This window comes from Abramis brama (genome assembly GCF_963993115.1).
Source record: "Abramis brama genome assembly, chromosome: 8".
Classification (NCBI taxonomy): domain Eukaryota; kingdom Metazoa; phylum Chordata; class Actinopteri; order Cypriniformes; family Leuciscidae; genus Abramis; species Abramis brama.
In genome coordinates, this window is record NC_139970.1 from 6,953,007 (window position 1) to 6,973,656 (window position 20,650).

The window sequence follows — 20,650 nt, forward strand, 5'->3', positions numbered from 1 at the left end:
TTTTTTACTTTTTTTTTTTTTTTTACTTTTTTTTTTTATTCAGTATTAACAATACAATACAACAACATCTGTTTATGCCAGGGTTGATACACAAATACACTACTAAAACAGGCATACAAAACAAACAATAACCACAAAATAAAATAAAAATAAAACGAGACCAAATTACATAAAAGGATGCAAATTAAACATATTTAGAGAGTACAAGATCGGTCTTAATAGCCTTTCTATTTTTAAGACCTCTTACAGTGGTGTGATATTGTTTTAGCTCTGCTAAAAGGTGTTCAAAATTTGGTTTGGACTCTGCCCATTTCTTCTTATGAATATGGAATTTTCCTAAGACTAAAAACAATTGGACAAAAAAAGAAAAATCCTTATCTGTTCCACCATCTTCAAAGTAAATAAACACATCTTTTCCCCTCAATGTTAAAGTTTGTCCAGTTTTACGTCTTATATTGTTTTCAACATCTCTCCAAAATATCTTACTATATATACAATCATAAAACAGATGACAAATTGTTTCATCATAATTACCACAAAAGATACAGGAATATTCAATGTCAATTTTAAATCTCTCTAAAGTTTTCTTTGCTGGGTATATTCTATGTACAATTTTATAAGACACCTCCTTTATTTTATTATTTAAGAGGAATTTGTCCCCAATTAACCACATTCTTTCCCATTTGATTTCTTCAAACTGAGAAGCCCAAAAGGATCTTGCTGCAGGAAGTGTTTTAGTGTGCATTAGATTCCTAATGTATTTGTTTGGGCATTTTTTGGTAGTGATGTCAATGTCGCCAAGGAACATTTCGTGTGTAGTCAAATAACTGCCACTTACAACAGTTGAGTTATATTTTAAAATCTGAATGATATTTCTTGGCACAGCATCAAAAACGATAGCATACTCCTTAGGGGAGACAGGAAATTTTGCTTTTGAAAGAAACTCGTCGTATGTTAGTAACTGACCTTCTGTGTTCATGAGTTGTTCAACTAAAAGAATGTTGTTATCTACCCATCTTTGGTAATATATAGATTTATTTTTATATTGAATATTCCTGTTGTTCCAAATATAACAGTTCGTGGGAGAAAAATTGTGTTTGTAGACCATTTTCCAGGCTAACAGGGCATGCTTGTGAAAGTTGGCCAACTTCACAGGTAACTTCTCAATTTTAAAATCACATTTCAACAAGAAGTTTAATCCTCCCAGTGAATCAAAAATCTGTTTGGGAAAGGTGTTCCAAATACTCTCTGCTTCCTTAATTAAATTACTTAACCATCTCACCAAAAAGGAATTACTTAAGGTTTCAAAAGTCAACACTTCTCAAATATAATATATTGAATATAAGACAGATTACACAGCTTACATCATCCACTTTTTGTAACTCTTAAATGTAGTATGAAATTAATGGAAATAACATATTTTTAGTAAAACCATGAATTAAGTGCTTTATGAAAAAGTGTGTACCAAATATTTTCTTAACAATACAGAAAATACAACTACGTGAACAGAGTAAATTCGTAAAAACTAAATTATAAAAAGCAATTACCTGCACACAGTGCAGTGAAAGAGAGAAGATAGTAATTCATGTGGTGTTGTCACAGCTCCACCTATTCAAAATACATTTCACCTCGTTAGAAAGCACATGGAAACATGGCACACATGGAAAGATCATAAGGTGCATCAAAACGGACATAAAAATACCCGTATAAATAAGAACAGAAAAAAAACACTCTAAAAATCAGTGTCTATTGTGTGCAATCCTTTTCATACAGTGTCTAACATTTGATAAAAAATTATATTTTTAACTTTTAGCGTGGAGCTACAACAGAAACGACTCACCCACAGCAGTCCTCTCTATCTCTGCTGCAGATCGTTCGACCTCAGTAGGCTATAGCGCCACCAGCGCAGCCAATAGGAAGCATGATCCCATTACTGCAGGATTTACTTAAAGAACCCTCAAACTATGATATTTATCTCATTACACATTGACTAGACTACAGTGTGCTTGCAAGTATGTGTGACTTATCACATGATATACAATAATTCAAACTTGTGTAAAATTCGATAGCGCCTCCTGGTGTGGTGTGTAGCCTTCTTGAGCATCAGTGAATGTTTGCAGCTTTAGTAATAGTTGTATATGAGTCCCTCTGTTGTCCTCAGTGTGAAAAAACATGGATCTCAAAATCATACAGTAACTGTTGAAAAGGTGAAAAAAAGCTTTAAATATGAGATCCTTCTCAACTGAAACGGAAATCAAATCAACTGGAAATCAAAGAATGTGCAGGAGCTGGAGGATTTTTCTGAAGAACAGTGAGCAGTTTCACTGCTAGGACAAACATGGGACTCATGATCAACCATCACAAAACATGAAAACAGTCATAGATCAACCAGGTTACAACACACAGTATAAGATTCAAGTGTGCAGTATGTAAACTTTGAAATGGTTCAGTTGGGTAAATTAATCTATTATTTTCTCTTATGGACTGTATGGAAAAATGAATTAGGGCAAAGTGCAAATTTTTATGATCCCTCTTATTACTTTTTTTTTTTAAATGATTAACATTTTGCAGATTCTGTGATGTGTATGTAATCTTTAATGAGCAAAACGCCTCCGTTAACCCTTTCAAGGGAACTTGTGCTGAGTCGATTGACGCAGTGGGAACGTCTATACCCACGCCGCCATAATGAACAGTGTCTGTCTAGTGTGAATCGAGAAAGCACTAGGACGAGAGAACCTGAGCCCCAGGTGTGGAGCCCAAGTCTAGGTCGTGAAACCTCACGAATGTGTGCGGTGAGGACCAGCCTGCCACATCACAAACATCTTGAACAAACTCCTGACACTAGAGTCCTATAGGCAGCCATACTATCAGATGATAGTATGTCAGGGGTGAACACACAATCTGAACTGCTGCTTGCTCGCCATAATATATATATATATATATATATATATATATATATATATATATATATATATATATATATATATATATAAAAGACAGACAACACCAAATAAGACACACGATTTACATAGAGTGCTTGCTGAAGACACAGAAGCTAGTGTTACACTGTTTGGGCAGGCTTTATTGTTTCCTGGTTGGTGAACCTGGTCGTCACACCATTGGACTGATTTCACTCGTGCTTCACGACACAATCACGTAGAGTGTTCCCACAGCTCGTTCCCAATTGACGCAGCGCGAGTTCCCTTGAAAGGGAACTGTGCTTTAGGCCACAGGAGACCCAAGAAAGCACTTATATTTGTATGAAAAAAAGAGACATTTACAGTATTATTAATACAATGACCATGGAATAACTGTTCAAAAAAAAGTATTTGTTTGTACATTTGCAGGATTTGAAAGTGATTTTTTTTTTTTTTTTTCAAACAGGAGAATGTAAAAGAAGGACAATGAGTTCAACATCAAGGCAAAAGAAGAAAAAGAAGTATGTGGTTTTAATCACTGCATGTTTTATGCATAATCCCATAACTGATATAATGGAGTGGAGTGTTAAGGTACATTGAGAGTCATCAGATAAAGCACATTTATGAAAAAAAAGTCATTTTAGCCAATAAGTTAATATGTTTTGAAATTAGGTGAAATGAGACCTTTATATAGCACTTTACTATGTACTACTGTACACCCAAAGCGCTTTACAATCATATCAGGGGTCTCTCCTCAACCACCACCAGTGAGCAGCATCAACTTGGATGATGCAACGGTAGCCAGTGTGCTCACCACACACCAGCTATAGGTGAAGAGGAGAGAGAGTGATCAAGCCAATTCGGATTATGGGGATTTTTGTGCCATGATTGGCAGGGGCCAATGGAGGGAATATGGCCAGGACACCCCTACTCTTTACAAGAAGTGGGTTTTTTAATGACCACATATACCCCTTTTCCACCAAGGCAGTGCTAGTGCTGGTTCGGAGCCAGAGCCTAGTTTTAAATCGGTTCTTTGTTTTTCGACACCCAAAGCACCAGCTCTGAACCAGTAAAAGTGGTTCTAAAATAGCACCAAAACATTGCTGGGCTAGAAGTAAGAACCGCTTGCGTCAGGGGCTAGGGGCGGGGTTACCGTGACCAACAAGACGAACAGAAACTTGTGACCGCCATTTTTTAAATAGCTAATAGCAGCTCGATTGTAATCTCTGTCTATGCAAGTTACGGATGTTGTTTGGATGCCAATGTAGGTTCGCAAAGCCATGAGCATCAATAGTAACGCAACAACCGCCATTGTTGATGGAAGGCTTGATGCATCGGAGCGGTGCGGACCGATCGGAGCTGCGGGAGTGTTTGGAGAGCATACGACTCCTTGTGCTTTTGGATCACTTTCGCAGTGCTTTGATGTCATGCGCCGATCAGTCTGCGAGAAGCCTAACCATCTCAAACAAGCCTGGTGTGTTTGTGTGAAGCGCTGCCGCGCTAGCTTTGCTGGGCAACATGAGATGCATACAGTGACGTAAGATCTGGCTCTGTGGTGGCTCTCTGGCCTGTGGAAAGGCAAACCGGTTCTTAGAAAGCTTGTCAGTCGTACCAACTCTGAACTGGCAATAGCTTTGGCTCTGAACTAGCACCTGGTTCTTGCTGGTGGAAAAGGGGTAATAGAGTCAGGACCTCGGTTTAACGTCTCATCTGAAGGATGGTGCTCTTTGACAGTAAGTGAGCACCCCCTGCTGGCCTTACTAACCCCTTTTCCAGCAGCAACCTAGTTCCCTGAGAAGGGAACGAGACGAGTCTATCAAACGAGTCAAGCAGTCTATCTCTGAGGAGGTAGAGGTGCTGAGCATCGATGCAGTCCACAACCACAAGCATATATGTAGACATGAGTATGGGGAGCAAACAGCTTTGGATCGTGTGTTCCTCCCTTCATTCGCTTCATTACGAGTGGGGACACACGCGGTTCATGTGTTGTTTGTTTGGGAGTGGAGCATGCACGGTCAGCTCTAGTAAAAGCTCCTGATGGCTTTCTTCTCGAGGGAAGAAAGTCAATAAAGATTCTTTGGCTCGGATCTCGCGTTCGCTGATGCAGCGCGTAGATTACGGGTCTGCAATAAAGATTCTGTTACTCGACCTCGGATCTCGCGTGTGCTGAGACAGCACGTAGATTATGGGGTCTGCAATAAGAATAATAGTGGACGGGCTACGTTCATTCATGAAAATTACCAACGTGTGTGCACTATCGGGAGTTTCCCCATGCTACTGTTTATTAAAAAAAAAAAAAAAAAAAAGAGACTGCAATAAGAATCCAGTGGTAATGCAATGCATTCATTAAAGAGATACATTGTGTATTGCAAGCTATGAATTTATGATTATTTTATTGTATGTTGAAACTATGTTTTATATATCAGCCTATATATATAATATATATTCAGCCTTTCATCCAGACTATATTAACTTGTCTGGTTGATTTTTTGCTGTTTGATTCTGAGGAATTAAATAAGTGGGCTGCATTTAAATTTGCTTATCTGACTTTCATTAGTTAGATTCATGTATAGGTTCAGTAATTCATCCAGACCGTGTTAACTTGTCTGGTTGATCTTTTACTACATTTAATTTTGAGGAATTAAATGGTATAATTTGGTGCTACAGCTGTCCACCTCCGAGGAGATGGATGTGCTGAGCATCGAGTTAATGGAATTGAAGATTCTACATCTCAATCTCCTGTGTACAATGAGTTTGGAGTTTTTAACTTGGTAAATGGGGCTGCTGGGCGGAGCAGCACTAGCCATTAACAAACTCCTTGTACAGGCAGAGTGAAATTTCCTGTGCTCCCCCTCAGAAAGATTGGGGACCGGAATGGCATTCTCAACAGAAGCCTTTAAAGCAGAAGATGGATCTGAGGACTGTTTTTCTGTGAAAAAGGTTTCGGCCAAGGTCCTGATGCCACTGGTGTCAGACCTCTGAGGGCAACCCCGACCGGGATGGAGCGGTGTACACCTCAGTATACGGTGCCCGCCCCACCTCGGTGCCCTCAGGAGGCTGTTCTGCCAACCCCGCCACTCTTGGTGCCTCGGGGCGCAGCGGTCTCCAGCGAGCACATGGCTCAGTGTCACCACGACACTGTGTCAAACTCGAACCCTCTAAGGGTGGTTCAAAAAGAGTCAGTTCGGTTGTTTCCTGCCAGGATGCTTCAGGTCACCGAAGTGGCTGTTACAATAACACCAGAGGCCAGTCTCAAGAGACTGGTACCCTTAGTAGATTTTCTGACAGAGTGGAAGAATCTGACGGATATATCTCCATGGGTCCTGCAGATAATAGAGAGAGGTTACAGAATCCAGTTTCGTTCTCCTCCACCTCGTTACAACGGGGTGCTACTCGCGTTAGTACATCCCGAGCAGGCTCTGGTAATGGAGCAAGAAGTAGAGTGTCTATTAGCTAAGGGAGCTATAGAGCAGGTGTACTCGCCCGACAGAGTATCAGGGTTTTACAGCCGCTACTTTATTGTTCCGAAAAAGGATGGGGGGTTGCGTGCCCATTTTAGATCTTCGTCTGTTGTATCGTGCAGTCATGAAACTCAAGTTCAAGATGCTCACACTCAAACAGATCGTGACTCAAATCAGATCCGAGGACTAGACGATTAGAACCTTTGGTTGTTTCCTCCATGGTGCTTTTAGACCAGTTCAAGTTCAAGTTCAAGTTTGTTTATTTCTAGAGCGCATTTACTACCGGTTTTTGGCCGACCAAAGTGCTGTACAATAATCACAACACAATACACATTGAACCAACAACATAACTATCGTCAATCAAAATATGGTGCATTAAAAGATAAGTTCAAGTAGATTACACATTAAAAGCTAATCCAAACAAATGAGTTTTTAGTGCTGTTTTAAACTCAGATAAAGTGGAAGCCATTTTAAGTTGGATAGGAAGATTATTCCATAGAGTGGGGCCCACCACTTCAAAAGCTCTATTTCCCCTCTTTTTCAAGCGGGTTCTAGGAATACAAAGGAGGGATTTGTTTCCTGATCTCAGTTCTCGATTTGAAGTATATGGGTGAAGTAAATCCGATAAATAAGCTGGTGCAAGATTATTTAAGGATTATTTGTAGACTAGTAGTAAAATTTTATAGTCGATTCTATATTGAACAGGTAACCAGTGAAGGGATCTCAGAAGCGGTGTCACATGATCAAATTTTTTACCTCCCTTCAGAAAACGTGCTGCTGCATTCTGAACAACTTGTAATCTAGAGATTTGACTCTTAGAAACCCCATAATACAAAGAGTTGCAGTAATCTAGCCTGGATATTATAAAGGCGTGAATAGCAACTTCTAGAGAAGCATTAGATAGGAAAGATCTAATTTTGGAAAAAGAACGAAGATGAAAAAAACTAGAGCCCACTACCGAGGCAATTTGCCTATCAAATTGTAAGTTGTTACCACACCTAAATTACGAACTTTTGCTGAAATAGTGAAATTTAAAAGGTCAAGGTTAGGTAAATATTGTCTTCTATGTTCGGAGGGGCCAAAAACAATAGCTTCCGATTTATCTGAGTTCAAGAAAAGAAAGTTTTTTGAGAGCCATGCCTTTACATCATTCAAACATGCTGATAAATTACTAACAGCATTCGCATTACCGCTGGTCAAAGGCAGATAAATTTGCTTGTCATCAGCGTAACAATGGAAGGCTACATTATGTTTCCTGAAAATGGATCCCAAGGGAAGTAAGTATAAAGAAAAAAGAGTAGGTGCAAGAACAGATCACTGTGGTACGCCACAGGATAGCTTGCGTAATGATGAAGTGAAATTTCCAATTTTAACAGAAAAAGTTCTGTTTGTTAGGAAAGATTTAAACCAGTTTAACACTACCCCGCCTAAACCCACATAGGACTCCAGTCGGGAGATGAGAATTCCGTGATCGACAGTATCAAAAGCTGAAGACAAGTCCAGCATGATTAAAATGACAGAAGCTCCCGAATCAGTAATCATTAAGATGTCATTTAAGACTCTTACAAGGGCCATTTCAGTACTATGATTTGAAACCTGATTGAAATATCTCATAAATGCGATTAGTGGATAAGAAAGACTGAAGTTGCAGAGAGACAATTTTTTCCATCACCTTAGAAATAAAAGGAAGGACAGACACGGGGCGAAAATTTGCTAATATAGATGTATCAAATGTTGGTTTCTTTAGCACTGGAGTCACTGTGGCCCTTTTTAAGCTATCAGGGATAAGCCCTGACTGCAAGCATTTATTAAGTAAAGTTACAAGGCCAGGTCCTACAGTATCAATTAATAACTTCAGATAGCGGGGGTGCATAATGTCAAGGGGACTTGAAGAGGTTTTTAGTTTTAAAACTATTTCTTTTAATGATTCTAGGGAAATCGAATTAAAAGTAGTCCAAGAAGCCAATGGACTCACTGAGGTCAAATTATCATCACTGGTATCTTGTATTTGAACTCTTAGATTTATAATTTTAGTCTTGAAGTAATTTAGAAAATTTTCACATAATGCTTTAGAAGGATTACGGAAAGTCTGTACAGGGGGATGTAATACTGAATTAATAATCGAAAAAAGAACTCTAGGAATTTGATGATGTTCCTCGATCAAATTAGAAAAATAAAGAGACTTGGCCTTTTTAACTGCACTCTGATATGTCCATAGACATTCTTTAAGTATGGTAAAGGATATTTGAAGTTTGTCTTTCTTCCATTTTCTTTCTGCTTTCCTACATGATTGTCTCAGGGAGCGAATATCTTGATCTATCCAAGGCTCAGCTTTACGTTTCGGCTTTTGCAACCTATAGGGTGCAACAGTAATATCTCCAACCATACAGTGTTTAAGGATTCAAGATGTTGCTCAACATCTAGATCTAATATTAAAAATTCATAGGACACTGAGGAAGTGATTTCATTATAACGTTCAGTGAAAGCCTCGCAAAATCGTGGTGAATACGCTCGAACCTGATTTAAATCAGAGACAGTTTTGTATTTTAAACATGATAGGAAAATGATCAGAGATGGGTAATTCAATCACTTCAGTATCAATTATTGAGAGTCCAAAAGACAATATTAAGTCCAGCATGTGACCACGGTTGTGTGTGGGTTCTTTAACCCACTGCACCAGATTATAAGAATCAATGATATTCAAAAACTCCGATGCTAAGTGATCCGAAGCACAGCATACATGTACATTAAAATCACCTAACAATAAAATCCGATCGTATGTAATAATTAAATCCCCAACAAGCTCAGTGAATTCTTCCATAAAATCCTTCGTCAGATGCGGAGGTCGATATATTAAGGCTAAGACAATAGGTTGAGTCCAGTCAAGTATTAATAGTTGAACTTCAAAGCTTGTAGGGTTAATGGAGGGTAGCATTTGGCAGCATGCTCCAAAACTTTCTTTAGCAATAACAGCTAACCCTCCACCCCTACCAACAAGACGGGGAGAGTTATAAAAACAATAGTCATTTGGAACAAGTTCAGAGTACGGGCTCAAATCTCCTACCTTCATCCAAGTTTCGGTGATAAACATAAAATCAAGGTTATTAGATATAATAAAATCATGTAAGATAAATGTCTTATTGACCAAAGACTGAGCATTAATCAGCGCCATTTTGGTCGAATAATAATCCGAGTGTCAGAATCCTGTAGTAGTCGAACCGGGAGGTTGGGAGAAGCAGGGGAATTAATCTGAATATATGTGAGCCAACGAGATGTCGGGACCGGCGTATATTGAACCGCGAAGCTGATCAGATCCTCGGTCCATGGCCGAGATGTAGAGATCTTTCGGAGACCACCTCCCAGATGGATCTTTAGACTGACCAGTTTTCCGCTGCATTTCCCACGTCTTCTCCAACGTTTCCTCGGGTTAACATCCAATGGCCAACGGCGAAGAAAATCTGGAATGTCCCCGAGAGTGCTCCTTTAGGCATTATCTGCGAAATTCCCCAGTTCTGCATCAAAAGCATCCATGCAGCAACTGCGAATATCCAGGAGTGTCTGACGATCATAAACGACAGGCTCCGTATGATAAAAGGGTATAAGAGCACATAAAAACAGCCAAATATAAAACAAAGTAGGGAGTGATAGACGGCATGCCACTCGCACAGGCGCCATCTGGGAAAAAAAATGTCTGTCAGACCAGGACAGGAGTATGGCGGCTTAGAAGCCTTATTATATATATGTAGATATCCCTGTAGGATGTGGTATGCGGCAGGCTGGTCCTCTCCGCTCACATTCGTAAGGTTTTGCAACTTCGACCTGGGCGCTTCCCCAGGTTCTCAAGTGCTCGTCTTAGTTGTGCAGTATTCACACAGACAGGTTCTGGTTCGTATGGTGTGTTGGGCATTCTCGTTCCCAAAGCGTCATTGACGCATCGTCTCGTTCCCTTCTCAGGGAATGTCTCAGGTTACGACTGTAACCCTAGTTCCCTGAGAAGGGAACGAGACGATGCGTCACTTTGTCATACTTCCTACATCCCTGTGATCGACTTGCTTCGGCCCTTTTCGAAGCTAGCGCGGTTCTAAACCGGATGTCCTTTATCCTTTCCTGGTCGTCACGTCACCCGCCCGTGACGCCCACTCTCGCCATTGGACTAGTTGACATAGGTGCTTCAGACGCAATCACGCAGGAGCGTTCCCAAAGCGTCATTGACGTATTGTCTCGTTCCCTTCTCAGGGAACTAGGGTTACAGTCGTAACCTGAGACGTTTTCCCAGGAGGTCTCCTATCCAGATACTGACCAGGCTCAGGCCTGCTTAGCTTCAGTGGACAACCAGTCTTGGGCTACAGGGTTATATGGCTGCTGGATTACAAATAATTCCAGCTGATTTTGTACTTATTTTATTACACAATGAACCTTGAATTTGCTCTGTATGTGTTTTGTGCAGTTTGTAATTAACTTTACATTGTTCAATGCAGAAATAAATTTGGTGCGACGTCTCCACCATTCATTGATTACTTGAAAGAAATTTTGAGAAGGTACCCAGATGGAGGACAAATATTGAAGGTAGGCAAAAAAAGGTTTAAATATTGCATGAATACTTTTGCATCATTGTTAAATGGCATGTATCTTAAATATCTCATTGTATCTGTGTTTAATATTAATCCTGTAACGTACCAGGAGCTGATCCAGAATGCAGATGATGCAGGAGCTTCACGTGTGGTGTTTATTCATGATGAGAGGCATTATGAGACTCAGAGCCTGTGGACTGAAGAGCTCGGAAAGTATCAAGGTATCTGTGTCATTAACACTGACAGCAGATTTAAATCACACTAGACTTAAGATTTAAAAATTACTTTAGAGCCCGCAACAAAAGATATTATAGTTTAAGGTTTTACATTTGTCCTCATTCATATGTCACAACCATGAAGAGTTCAGGAGTTTCACTGCTTACCTTCTGTTTTTTAAACAGGGGAGTAGTTTTATGTTTTTATAGTAAATAATTTTTTTAATTCAGAGATCAATATTTCAGAAAGATTTATCTAAACATTTTTACTTTGTGACTGACACCAGCGACTATGCTGTGGAGAGGCTTTTCATTTTATTCTGCAGAAAAAAAGTGAAACTGCATTCTGGAAAAACTTCAGAATAAGCAGCAAAGGGACTTCCAGTGTAGTGCTGAAGCAGATGGCTGCTTGAAATAATGTCTCCAGACTGGTCGATTGTAATCCCCTGTAAAATATACTTGGGAAGTTAAAAACAAGCTAAAGTTTAACATGGAAGGGGAGAAGCAAAAAAGGGTTAAAAATAAAGCAGGCTCCAAACAGGAAAAAGGACGGTAATGGAAATAATGGCAATGCCGGAAAAGCAAACAAAGCAGTAGCTAGCTCTGGTATACAGGTCATTTGAGACGAAATACGAGCGTTTAGAGCAGACTTCAAAAATGATATGGGTGCATTTCGACTCTCACTTCGGGATGATATGCGGAATGAGCTGAACGATTTTAGAGAAGAAATTAATCAGAAATTTAAAGACTTCTCAGGCGAACTGCAAACCACAAACACCAGAGTGAGGGAAGCAGAACAATGCATAGCCGACATGGAAGAATGGAATGTAGCAGCAAGTGACGCACTCCTTGAAGTGTTGGAGAATCAAGATGCTCTGCAAACAAAGTTAACCGACATAGAAGCTCGCTCTAGACGGATCAACCTCCGTAAGGTTGCTTCCCTCGGAGGGATCCGAGGGAAGCAACCTAATAGAGTTTGTGACGAGGCTTATAAAGTCGGAGCTTGGCCTGTTGTTCAAGGAAACAGAGATTGGAATACAGCGCTGCCACAGAGCACTCGCACCAAAGCCTCCCCACGATGCACTACCCAGATCGCTGGTTCTCTAAACTCTTGGAAGCAGTGCGAAAGAACAAGTACTGCACACAGCATGGAAAAAGAAAGAAGTTTGATTCGAAGGAAAGAGGATCTATTTCGACTTGGACTACCCTCCAGAGATACTGAAAAAGAGGAAGGAATATGTGGGGATCTTAAAGGAGCTCAAATCCAAGGGGCTTTGATTTCAAACGCCATACCCAGCAAAGCTGAGAGTGTTCTTTGAAAATGGTACCCAAATCTACGAGAATGCAGCAGAGGCAGTTAAAGACTTGAAGAAGGAAGGATTCTCTTTTGATAACTTCAAGGAGCCTGAACCAAAACAGTGGAGACTTGCAACATGGGAAAGAGCAGGTGCAAATTGACAACGCCAAGCAGTCAAGAACGGATACGGGAGAAGTTACGAATATATATATATATATATATATATATATATATATATATATATATATATATATATATATATATATATATTGTGCTTTGTGAACTTGACAGGCAACACCAAAGAAGTCACAACTAAGGCTTAGTTTCATTCTTGCTTCAGAGACGCTACGCTGGGGGGCGTTCCCCAAAGTGTCATAGTCGATGCAGTGTCTCGTTCCTTTCTCAGGGAACAAGGGTTACAGTCGTAACCTGAGATGTTTCTGGTGTTGGCAGTCTCATTAAATAGCATATTGAGAGCATTGTACATTTACTGTAGACTGATAATATTAAAATACACAAATAACATTTTAAATAAAGAATAAATCAAGCAGTATTTTATTTTGTTCTTCTAACTGCTACTCTAAACCGGAAAACAATATCCTAGAGTTTTTGCTCAGAACAAACCAATTCATTTTTAATTCCTGATTCGAGAATAACAGTCTACATTACTGCTTGTTTATAGGTTTATAGTCGTTAAGTGTGTCCCCAGCTTTAGCTACTTTGGGAGCAACCAAAATAATAAATTAGACACACTTTTCCATTAATAACTGACATCTATTTTCCTCTTTTGAAAAGCACCAGTCACAACTGTTGTATCTTAAACTGGTTGTATCTCAGATATCTAAATCTATGTCAAAATCTTTGCTGCAAATACCTGCATATAGTACATATACAGTATGGGAGACATGATTCATTAGGAGCAGTCTTTGACAATACTGAAATTATTTATTATAGGCAAAAGACTACTCTTTATTTGTTTGATCATCTGTTTGCATCTTTGATGGCAGGACCGGCTCTCTATGCCTTCAATGATGCAGTCTTCACAGAGGAAGACTGGGAGGGAATCCAGAGAGTTGGCAGAAGCATCAAGCAGGATGACCCAACAAAAGTCGGGAGATTTGGGATCGGCTTCAACTCTGTTTATCATATTACAGGTGAAATACATTACATTAACAGATTGGCTCTTATAACCTTTTTGGGTATTCTACTAAGTGCCTGCTGAATCCTACAATATCGCTTGTTGATTTATGTAGTGTTAACATCACAATATGCCAGTTAACTCTTTCCCTGCCAATGACGAGATTTTCCATCATTTATGACACAACGCTTTCCTGCCATTGACAAGTTTTTTTCTGGCAATACCTGTTTTCACTGTAATATAGTAGGGGGCGCTACTATGCATCTTCTGAAATAGTACAGAATCTCCTGATCCAAAAATAAGCAAAGGAGAAGATCTGGGGTGCTTCTCATTTCTTATTTGAACATCCTTGCTTCCTTTCCTCGCTTCTCAGCTCCAGCACCTTCGGATATGAGGGAAAGATACACCTGTGTATCCTTGCTCACAACTCCTCTGGAAGCTTCCTCGCTTCTCGTTCCTCACCTCCTTGCGATGCAATTAGAGAATTTAGATGTTCTTCAAGATGGCTGAATTCGATCGGTTTCCGGGTCAAGGGCTGGAGGACGGAGGAGCGAGGAAACAAGGAAGCATCAATTTGAGTATTGAGAAGCACCCCAGAAGGAGGGGGTAGAAGATTGCTTACGTACATATAAGCTAACATGATCATCAAACATTCAACAGCATATAAATCAAAACTGCCTAACATTAACAAATGAAATGTGGAACCCATGAAGAGGTAATGACTGTGAAGTTTTAGGGGTGTTCATGGACTCGATCTACTCCATTTATGTTTTGATCATTGTTCTGAATCCGATCCAGATGTAGTCTTTGACAAAAACACAATTTTTAATGAAACTTACCCACATTTGAAATGTTGAAAAAAAATTATGTAGCTAGATTTTTTTCAACATTTTTTGTTTGTTTGTTTAACATATTCCAACAACAAAATATTCTGGGGGCCATGAAAGTTTTGTGAATAGGCTCGCAACTATTTTAGAAAACACCAGCAGGGAAATAGTTAATGTATTTTCAAATTACATAATACATTACAATATGTAACCAACGCTACTAATTATCAAATTAAACATTTATAATTTTATGTATTCTCTAGATTAACTTGCTGAATTAGCACATCCTACACAAGTTACTACTAAAGCAAATCTTCGTAGAATGATGTGCTCATATTGTAATAATTCATTTTCTTTTTCAATTCTACAATGTTAAATTTGCCACAGGGTAGGCTATATGTTTTCAGTATTATTACTGCAAGTATCACAACAGAAAGATACTGTTGCAGATTACGGTTTTAATGGTTAGTCTATTATTAATATTATAATGTGCGTGTTTATTTACAATTTTTTTACATTTAGATATCCTTTCTATCGTCTAACACAGTTAATCTTAAAATAACACCAAAAAACATACATTTAATGACACTGTTAAATATAATATTTTACGAATCAAAACTGTACATTGTAATGTTGTCGTCATCAAGACTATAAAACGGCGCAGGCATTTTACGTGATCAGATTCTACTGTCTAATAAAAGACCTGCCGCAACACACATCTTGTGAAAGAGAAGAAGGCTGGAGCGATTAGCGCAAGTCACAGATCTTATAGGCTCAAGAGGATGGATCAATGGAGGACCAATAAAGGACCTGTGAGCCTGGGGTTGTGATCCATATCCAGACTTTAAAACCTTATGAATGTGTGCAGAGAAGATCTTGTTAAGGGGGACACCCTTAGATACTGTCGTAGAAGAAGCCACTGACCACTGACTACCACAAAGTAACCCGCACACCTCAGAAAGGGTATCTGTAATCCAGTGTGATATACATTGTTTGGTGACTGCAGCACCCCAACAAGAAATGTTTTCAGACAAACATTTTCTTTATTTGCCAAAAAATGGCAGACTGCAGGAACATAACACCTCTTGCTTAACATTAAGTCAATAATATAGCCCAACATTACTAATCACAAGCCAAACAACATCCATCAGTTTTGGTTGAAAATAAAGCTTAATTTTCCTACAAATCATCAGAAATGTCCAAAGTTATACTGTATTATAAAATATTAAATTATAATGCTAAAAATCTGTGAGGGTAATTTCTTATTTTTTGTCAGGAAATCTTATGCATCCACTGAGAAAAAAAAAAAAAACTGTACACTTCTCTACACTAGAAATAAACTTGTGGATTTCCATATGTTTGCTTCAAAATTCTTTAGAGATAAGTATTATTTTCCCCTTTTTTTTATTTGTTTTAATCGAAAATAGGGTGTTGTGAGCATTAGTGAGTACACGCATGTATAATGTTTGTTTCATTCATACTCGTAGCTGGAGAGCGCCCTCACGCAGAAAGTCCACAAGTGAGACTCATAGAAGTCATAAAACTTATGACATTCCAGGAAATCTTTTATATGGACAAAAGCATTCGGATATCGCTGTAGCAGAATAAAATGCAAATAGAGACATATTGACCTATGAAACATGAAGACAATAAACATACGAAAGCAACAGTATATGGTTTATCTGTCTTCTAGACATCTTGGATATTTTCATTAGAACAAAGTATATTTAAAATTCAGTGCTAATCAACATAGCCTTTATCACTGTAAAAAATAGTATTAAATAATATAATTTCTGCCTCATTCTGTCAGATCACAAAAGGAAGTTATTTCAAACACTCGACTGACGATATGAAGTAAGTTTGGAGTAAAGACATTATTAAATGTTCTCTTTGATGGTCAAAAGGTTTATAGATGCTTCTCATTTCAAGTTTGGAAAGAGGTTTGGCACATGTTGCATGTTATATGTGACTCGAACTCAGCTTGCAGAGATGGAGCATCATTTACTGCGAAGTGTGAACCGCTCTGATCACAGCGATGCGCGTCACCATGAAACACGCATATATTTAAAACAACTATTAGTTGTAATGGTTAACACCAAAAGACAAATGGAGAAATCTGTCTTCATTCTCTAATAATGTTTATTTTCATACTTTTATATTATGTTATACTTAGTCTGTGAGAAGTTTGCACCCTGTATAATATTTAAGAAATGCTGTTGCATAATTTTATGAGATTTTTTTATTTTGATGAATCTCAGGTGATATGTAAATAAAAAAGAAACTTCGTAGGTCTGTGCAATGCAATATTGACACAAAATAATTAATAAATAAAAAATATATTTTGCCAATAACAATAATTATGCAATATTTTCGAGTATGTTATTATTCTGGTACCTTGACAGCTGACTCCAAAAGGTAGATATTCTTCATATTCTGTGTGGTTGGTTCCCAGCAGTAACAGAATAAACTTTACCAACAAGTTTTAATTGATTTTTTTATACTTTATATGGGCATTTGTACCTTTTTAAGGGCAATTTTTCTATCCTAATTAAATGTATACATCTTCTTACATTTAATTAATACATTTTGGAATAAGACATTATAGGGCTGTTAGCAAGCAAACCAGTCTCAACAAAATTAGTTTTTCCAATGCAGATAACAGAAGCTGCATCTGAAGTGCCATTTAGATGCATTTACACAGGCTGTTTAATGCAGCTCATTAACCTACAGTTACAAATGCATACATTTATTTTATTTTTTTTATAAAATGTTGAATATATTTAAAACAACTATTAGTTGTAATGGTTAACGATAAGAAGAATTTATTTAAATGAAAATATTTAAAGATTACTTAAAGATTACTTTAAATATGATACTATGATACTAAAACTACCAGTAGGTGGCGGCAAGTCACTATTGAGTCACATTAAAATGAATTGTTCACATGGCTGATTCGTTTATACGGCAAAAATATTTTTTGCTTGCATAGCATATGATACGCAGTTTTCGCATGCATATGATACGCACTTTATGGCGTGCACGCACTCCACACCCCTAATCCTACCCAAGGGGTTTAGTGCATATCATTTGCACGTACAAACTATTTTTGGCATATAAATGGCACGAGAAATAAAGTTTGTGCTATAGATTACGCACTTTCATGAGATCGTGTTGCCCGATCATATTCAGTAGGCTTGAGAACTATAACCTCCCGCAGCCACTCATGTCCATCGGCGCCATCATAACCTTCAAAACATTTTCTGATTTGAGTGATCCATCTGTATCATGCTAGCTAATCCTTACTAAAAATGCAGTTCTATAATGAGCCGTTGGCATGAATTGTACTCGTGAAGGAGCGGTAGTGGAGCTTTCGGAGCGACTGAAAACCACGACACTCCGACTTTTAAAAAATCCACTCCACACTCCATTCAAAATCACACCACTCCACTCCTCGCTCCGCTCCCACTCCACTCTGCTCAGAACTGCTCTCCAGCCTACCGTCATCTTGAGCTAGTTACATATGGTAGTGCAACATCAACAATTAATATTTTAGGCTAGAGTACTGTGAAGTCCTGTCTCTCAAAGTCAGCTAATGAATTTCCTGAGCGGGACGCACACACAACATGCAACCAAGTGAGCAATTAAAGAGATAGCTTCACCTATGCGCATCACGATCACGAAAGGACACAACCAATCAAGCATTAAACGCATTAAAGCAACACTAAAGATTATTTTTTACCTTAAAATAATGTTTCCAAAATCGTTTCAGTGGTTCATCAAGTCATAACAGGGTGAAAGGCACTTCTGCATTCACTTTGCGTCCATATATCTGCTATAACTGCACTATGCAACTTTGCCAGATCGGGTAGCATTTCTGTAGTTCGAATGAGACATAAGAAACTACAAATTTGACTTGCTTTACGGCAAGCGTTACAATAGTCATTATTTAGTTTTTCTTTGTTTCTGATGTCGCAATGCATCATACTTTCATAAAATCATGCAACATACTCCACCTTGTCTGTGAACATCATTCATTCCAAAGCCGGTGCTGGATAAACAGCGACCGTGTGGGCAACAGTAGGTTGCAGTAGGCTAAATTATGTACGACAGCGGTAATAAATATGGAAGTGGATGCACGCACTTGTTGCTTTTCGCTGAGGAGCCGAGAGTAACTCGGAGTCAGCGGTGGTCCAGCTATTGTGGCTAAGGGACTACGTCTCCGTTCCCTCCTTCAGGGAACGAGGGCTGCATACGCAACCGAGACGTTCCCTTTCAGTCGTTCACGTTCTACTATGGAAAGCGCCACTAGAGCTGCCACCTTCCAGTGCCTGGACTAGGGATGCTCAACCGCCACTCGTTAATCGATTATTAACCGTTAACTGATAAGATTATAATATTGAATTGGCATTAAATACAAATAAAATTGACGTGTATCTGCGACCCTTTAAAAAATTATCAATGGGTTTATTTTAACGTGCAAAGTGCAAACAGCAGCATACAGAACAGATCAACAACAGAACCTGGATTCAGTTTAAATGTTCACGCACCTGCAGCATTTCTGACAGTGAGAGAAAAACAGAATAAAATAATACAAATAAAAAACAAAATAGGCCTACACTAAATATATTTTTTAAACTTAAATAATTAACAAATTAAGATGACAAAAAGAAAACACTGAATCCGTTTGAACAAAGCTTTCAAAAACCGGCAATTTTTTTCCGTTAGACTAAGATTTTTCGTTAAATAAAAATAGCAGCCCTACCTCAACACGTCCTCAACACCTTGTCTAATTTTTATTTTAAAAAAGCAACATATCAACGTGATGTGGGGTCAGTCTGGAGCGCAGCCTGTTGACAGTCAAACACAAAGTGTATATTCGCATCGCGTTATTTACTCGCTCTAGATTACTCGTGGGATGTTTTTCACGTCACTCGCGAATAAAAACATCCCGCGAAAAGGAGTGTGTCATCATCAACAACAACACAATTTCTTTCTGCCATAATTTTTCCGTCATGTCTGAAATAAATGATATTGCTGCTCTGTACTTGTTATGGAAGTCCCAAATACGGAGGAAAGCCAAACGCCGACGTGTCTGGGTTCACAGCACCATCCAGAGGCGCACTCAACTCTGTGAATTTCACCGTCTTCACGCGAATTTTCCGCTCGAGTTGAAATTTTTCAACTTGCGCGGAAGACACGATTGAGGCGATTATCGAGCTTTTCCCGGCGCGAATTCGCGTCTATTCGCATCTTTGCATTGACTTTGTATGTAATCTACTCGCGCAAATAATTAAATTCGTGTTTGGTGTGAACACGCCATTAGACCCGCGGCAGAAAACACCCTCTCCGATGGGACGAATGTCCCGGGAATACACAGGTAACGTCTCGCTAGAGACGTGTGTGGTTGCGCGTGTCGACGCGCTCCATGAGTTAATAAATATAAGCTATAGTATTTTATTTTTAAACCATGCAGCAAAAAAAAAAAGAAGCTTAAAAAAAAACCCGTTTTAAACCATTTAACTGATAGTATTAATCGGTCAAAATTTTTACTTTCGGTTAACGTTTAAACGGTCAATATGAGCATCCCTAGCCTGGACGAAAGCCTCGTGACCCCCGCTATTTTGAGGCGGAGAAGGGCAAGGCTTAGGCCAGGGAAGTCAACTGCTGTTCCATAGGACCACTGGGAAAGCGTACCCTATCAAGGAAGGAAGGTACGCTACGGAAACCACATCCTGCCGAAGGGAGGTAACATGTGGAGAATACACATATGGACTGAGCGGATGACCGGCAGTACAACATATGGAATGTCACTGGGATGTCACTGCCTATAACAGGGGGGAGGATCAACCAAACAGTGACGGCAGAACAGACTCTGCCGAGGGAAGACACGGGTTTGCCGCAGGGAGCCGTACCGTGGAAGAATACACACATGGGATCGCCGTGGGGATCACAACATATGGACCCAGCCTAACACAGGTTCCACCAGTGCACACGAGTGATAGGCCTAGCTTCGGACATTCAATGCACATACATTATATATACACATATATATTATACATATATACATATACATTCTACAAACACGTGATACACTATTGTGACCGTCCATTTGGGGGGACAGGGAACGATCGCATCCAGAAACGCATGGGTGGAATGGCATCTTGAAAAAGACGCAAACGCACCCTTGTTGCTCTTTCAGGAAATGGGACCCATCACCAGTGCC

General features: G+C 39.1%; 1 protein-coding gene across 1 annotated transcript in view; it reads left to right on the forward strand.

Moving 5' to 3' along the window:
- The first annotated feature begins 3,388 nt into the window (after positions 1–3,388).
- Positions 3,389–20,650, forward strand: part of LOC311088933 (sacsin-like) — a 31,520-nt gene continuing 14,258 nt past the window's right edge. Inside the window, exons 1-4 of the mRNA XM_084123319.1 lie at positions 3,389–3,439; positions 10,858–10,945; positions 11,060–11,171; positions 13,470–13,616. Of these exons, the coding sequence (XP_083979445.1) occupies positions 3,405–3,439; positions 10,858–10,945; positions 11,060–11,171; positions 13,470–13,616 (382 nt within the window). The 5' untranslated portion in view covers positions 3,389–3,404. The remainder of the gene's footprint in view (positions 3,440–10,857; positions 10,946–11,059; positions 11,172–13,469; positions 13,617–20,650) is intronic.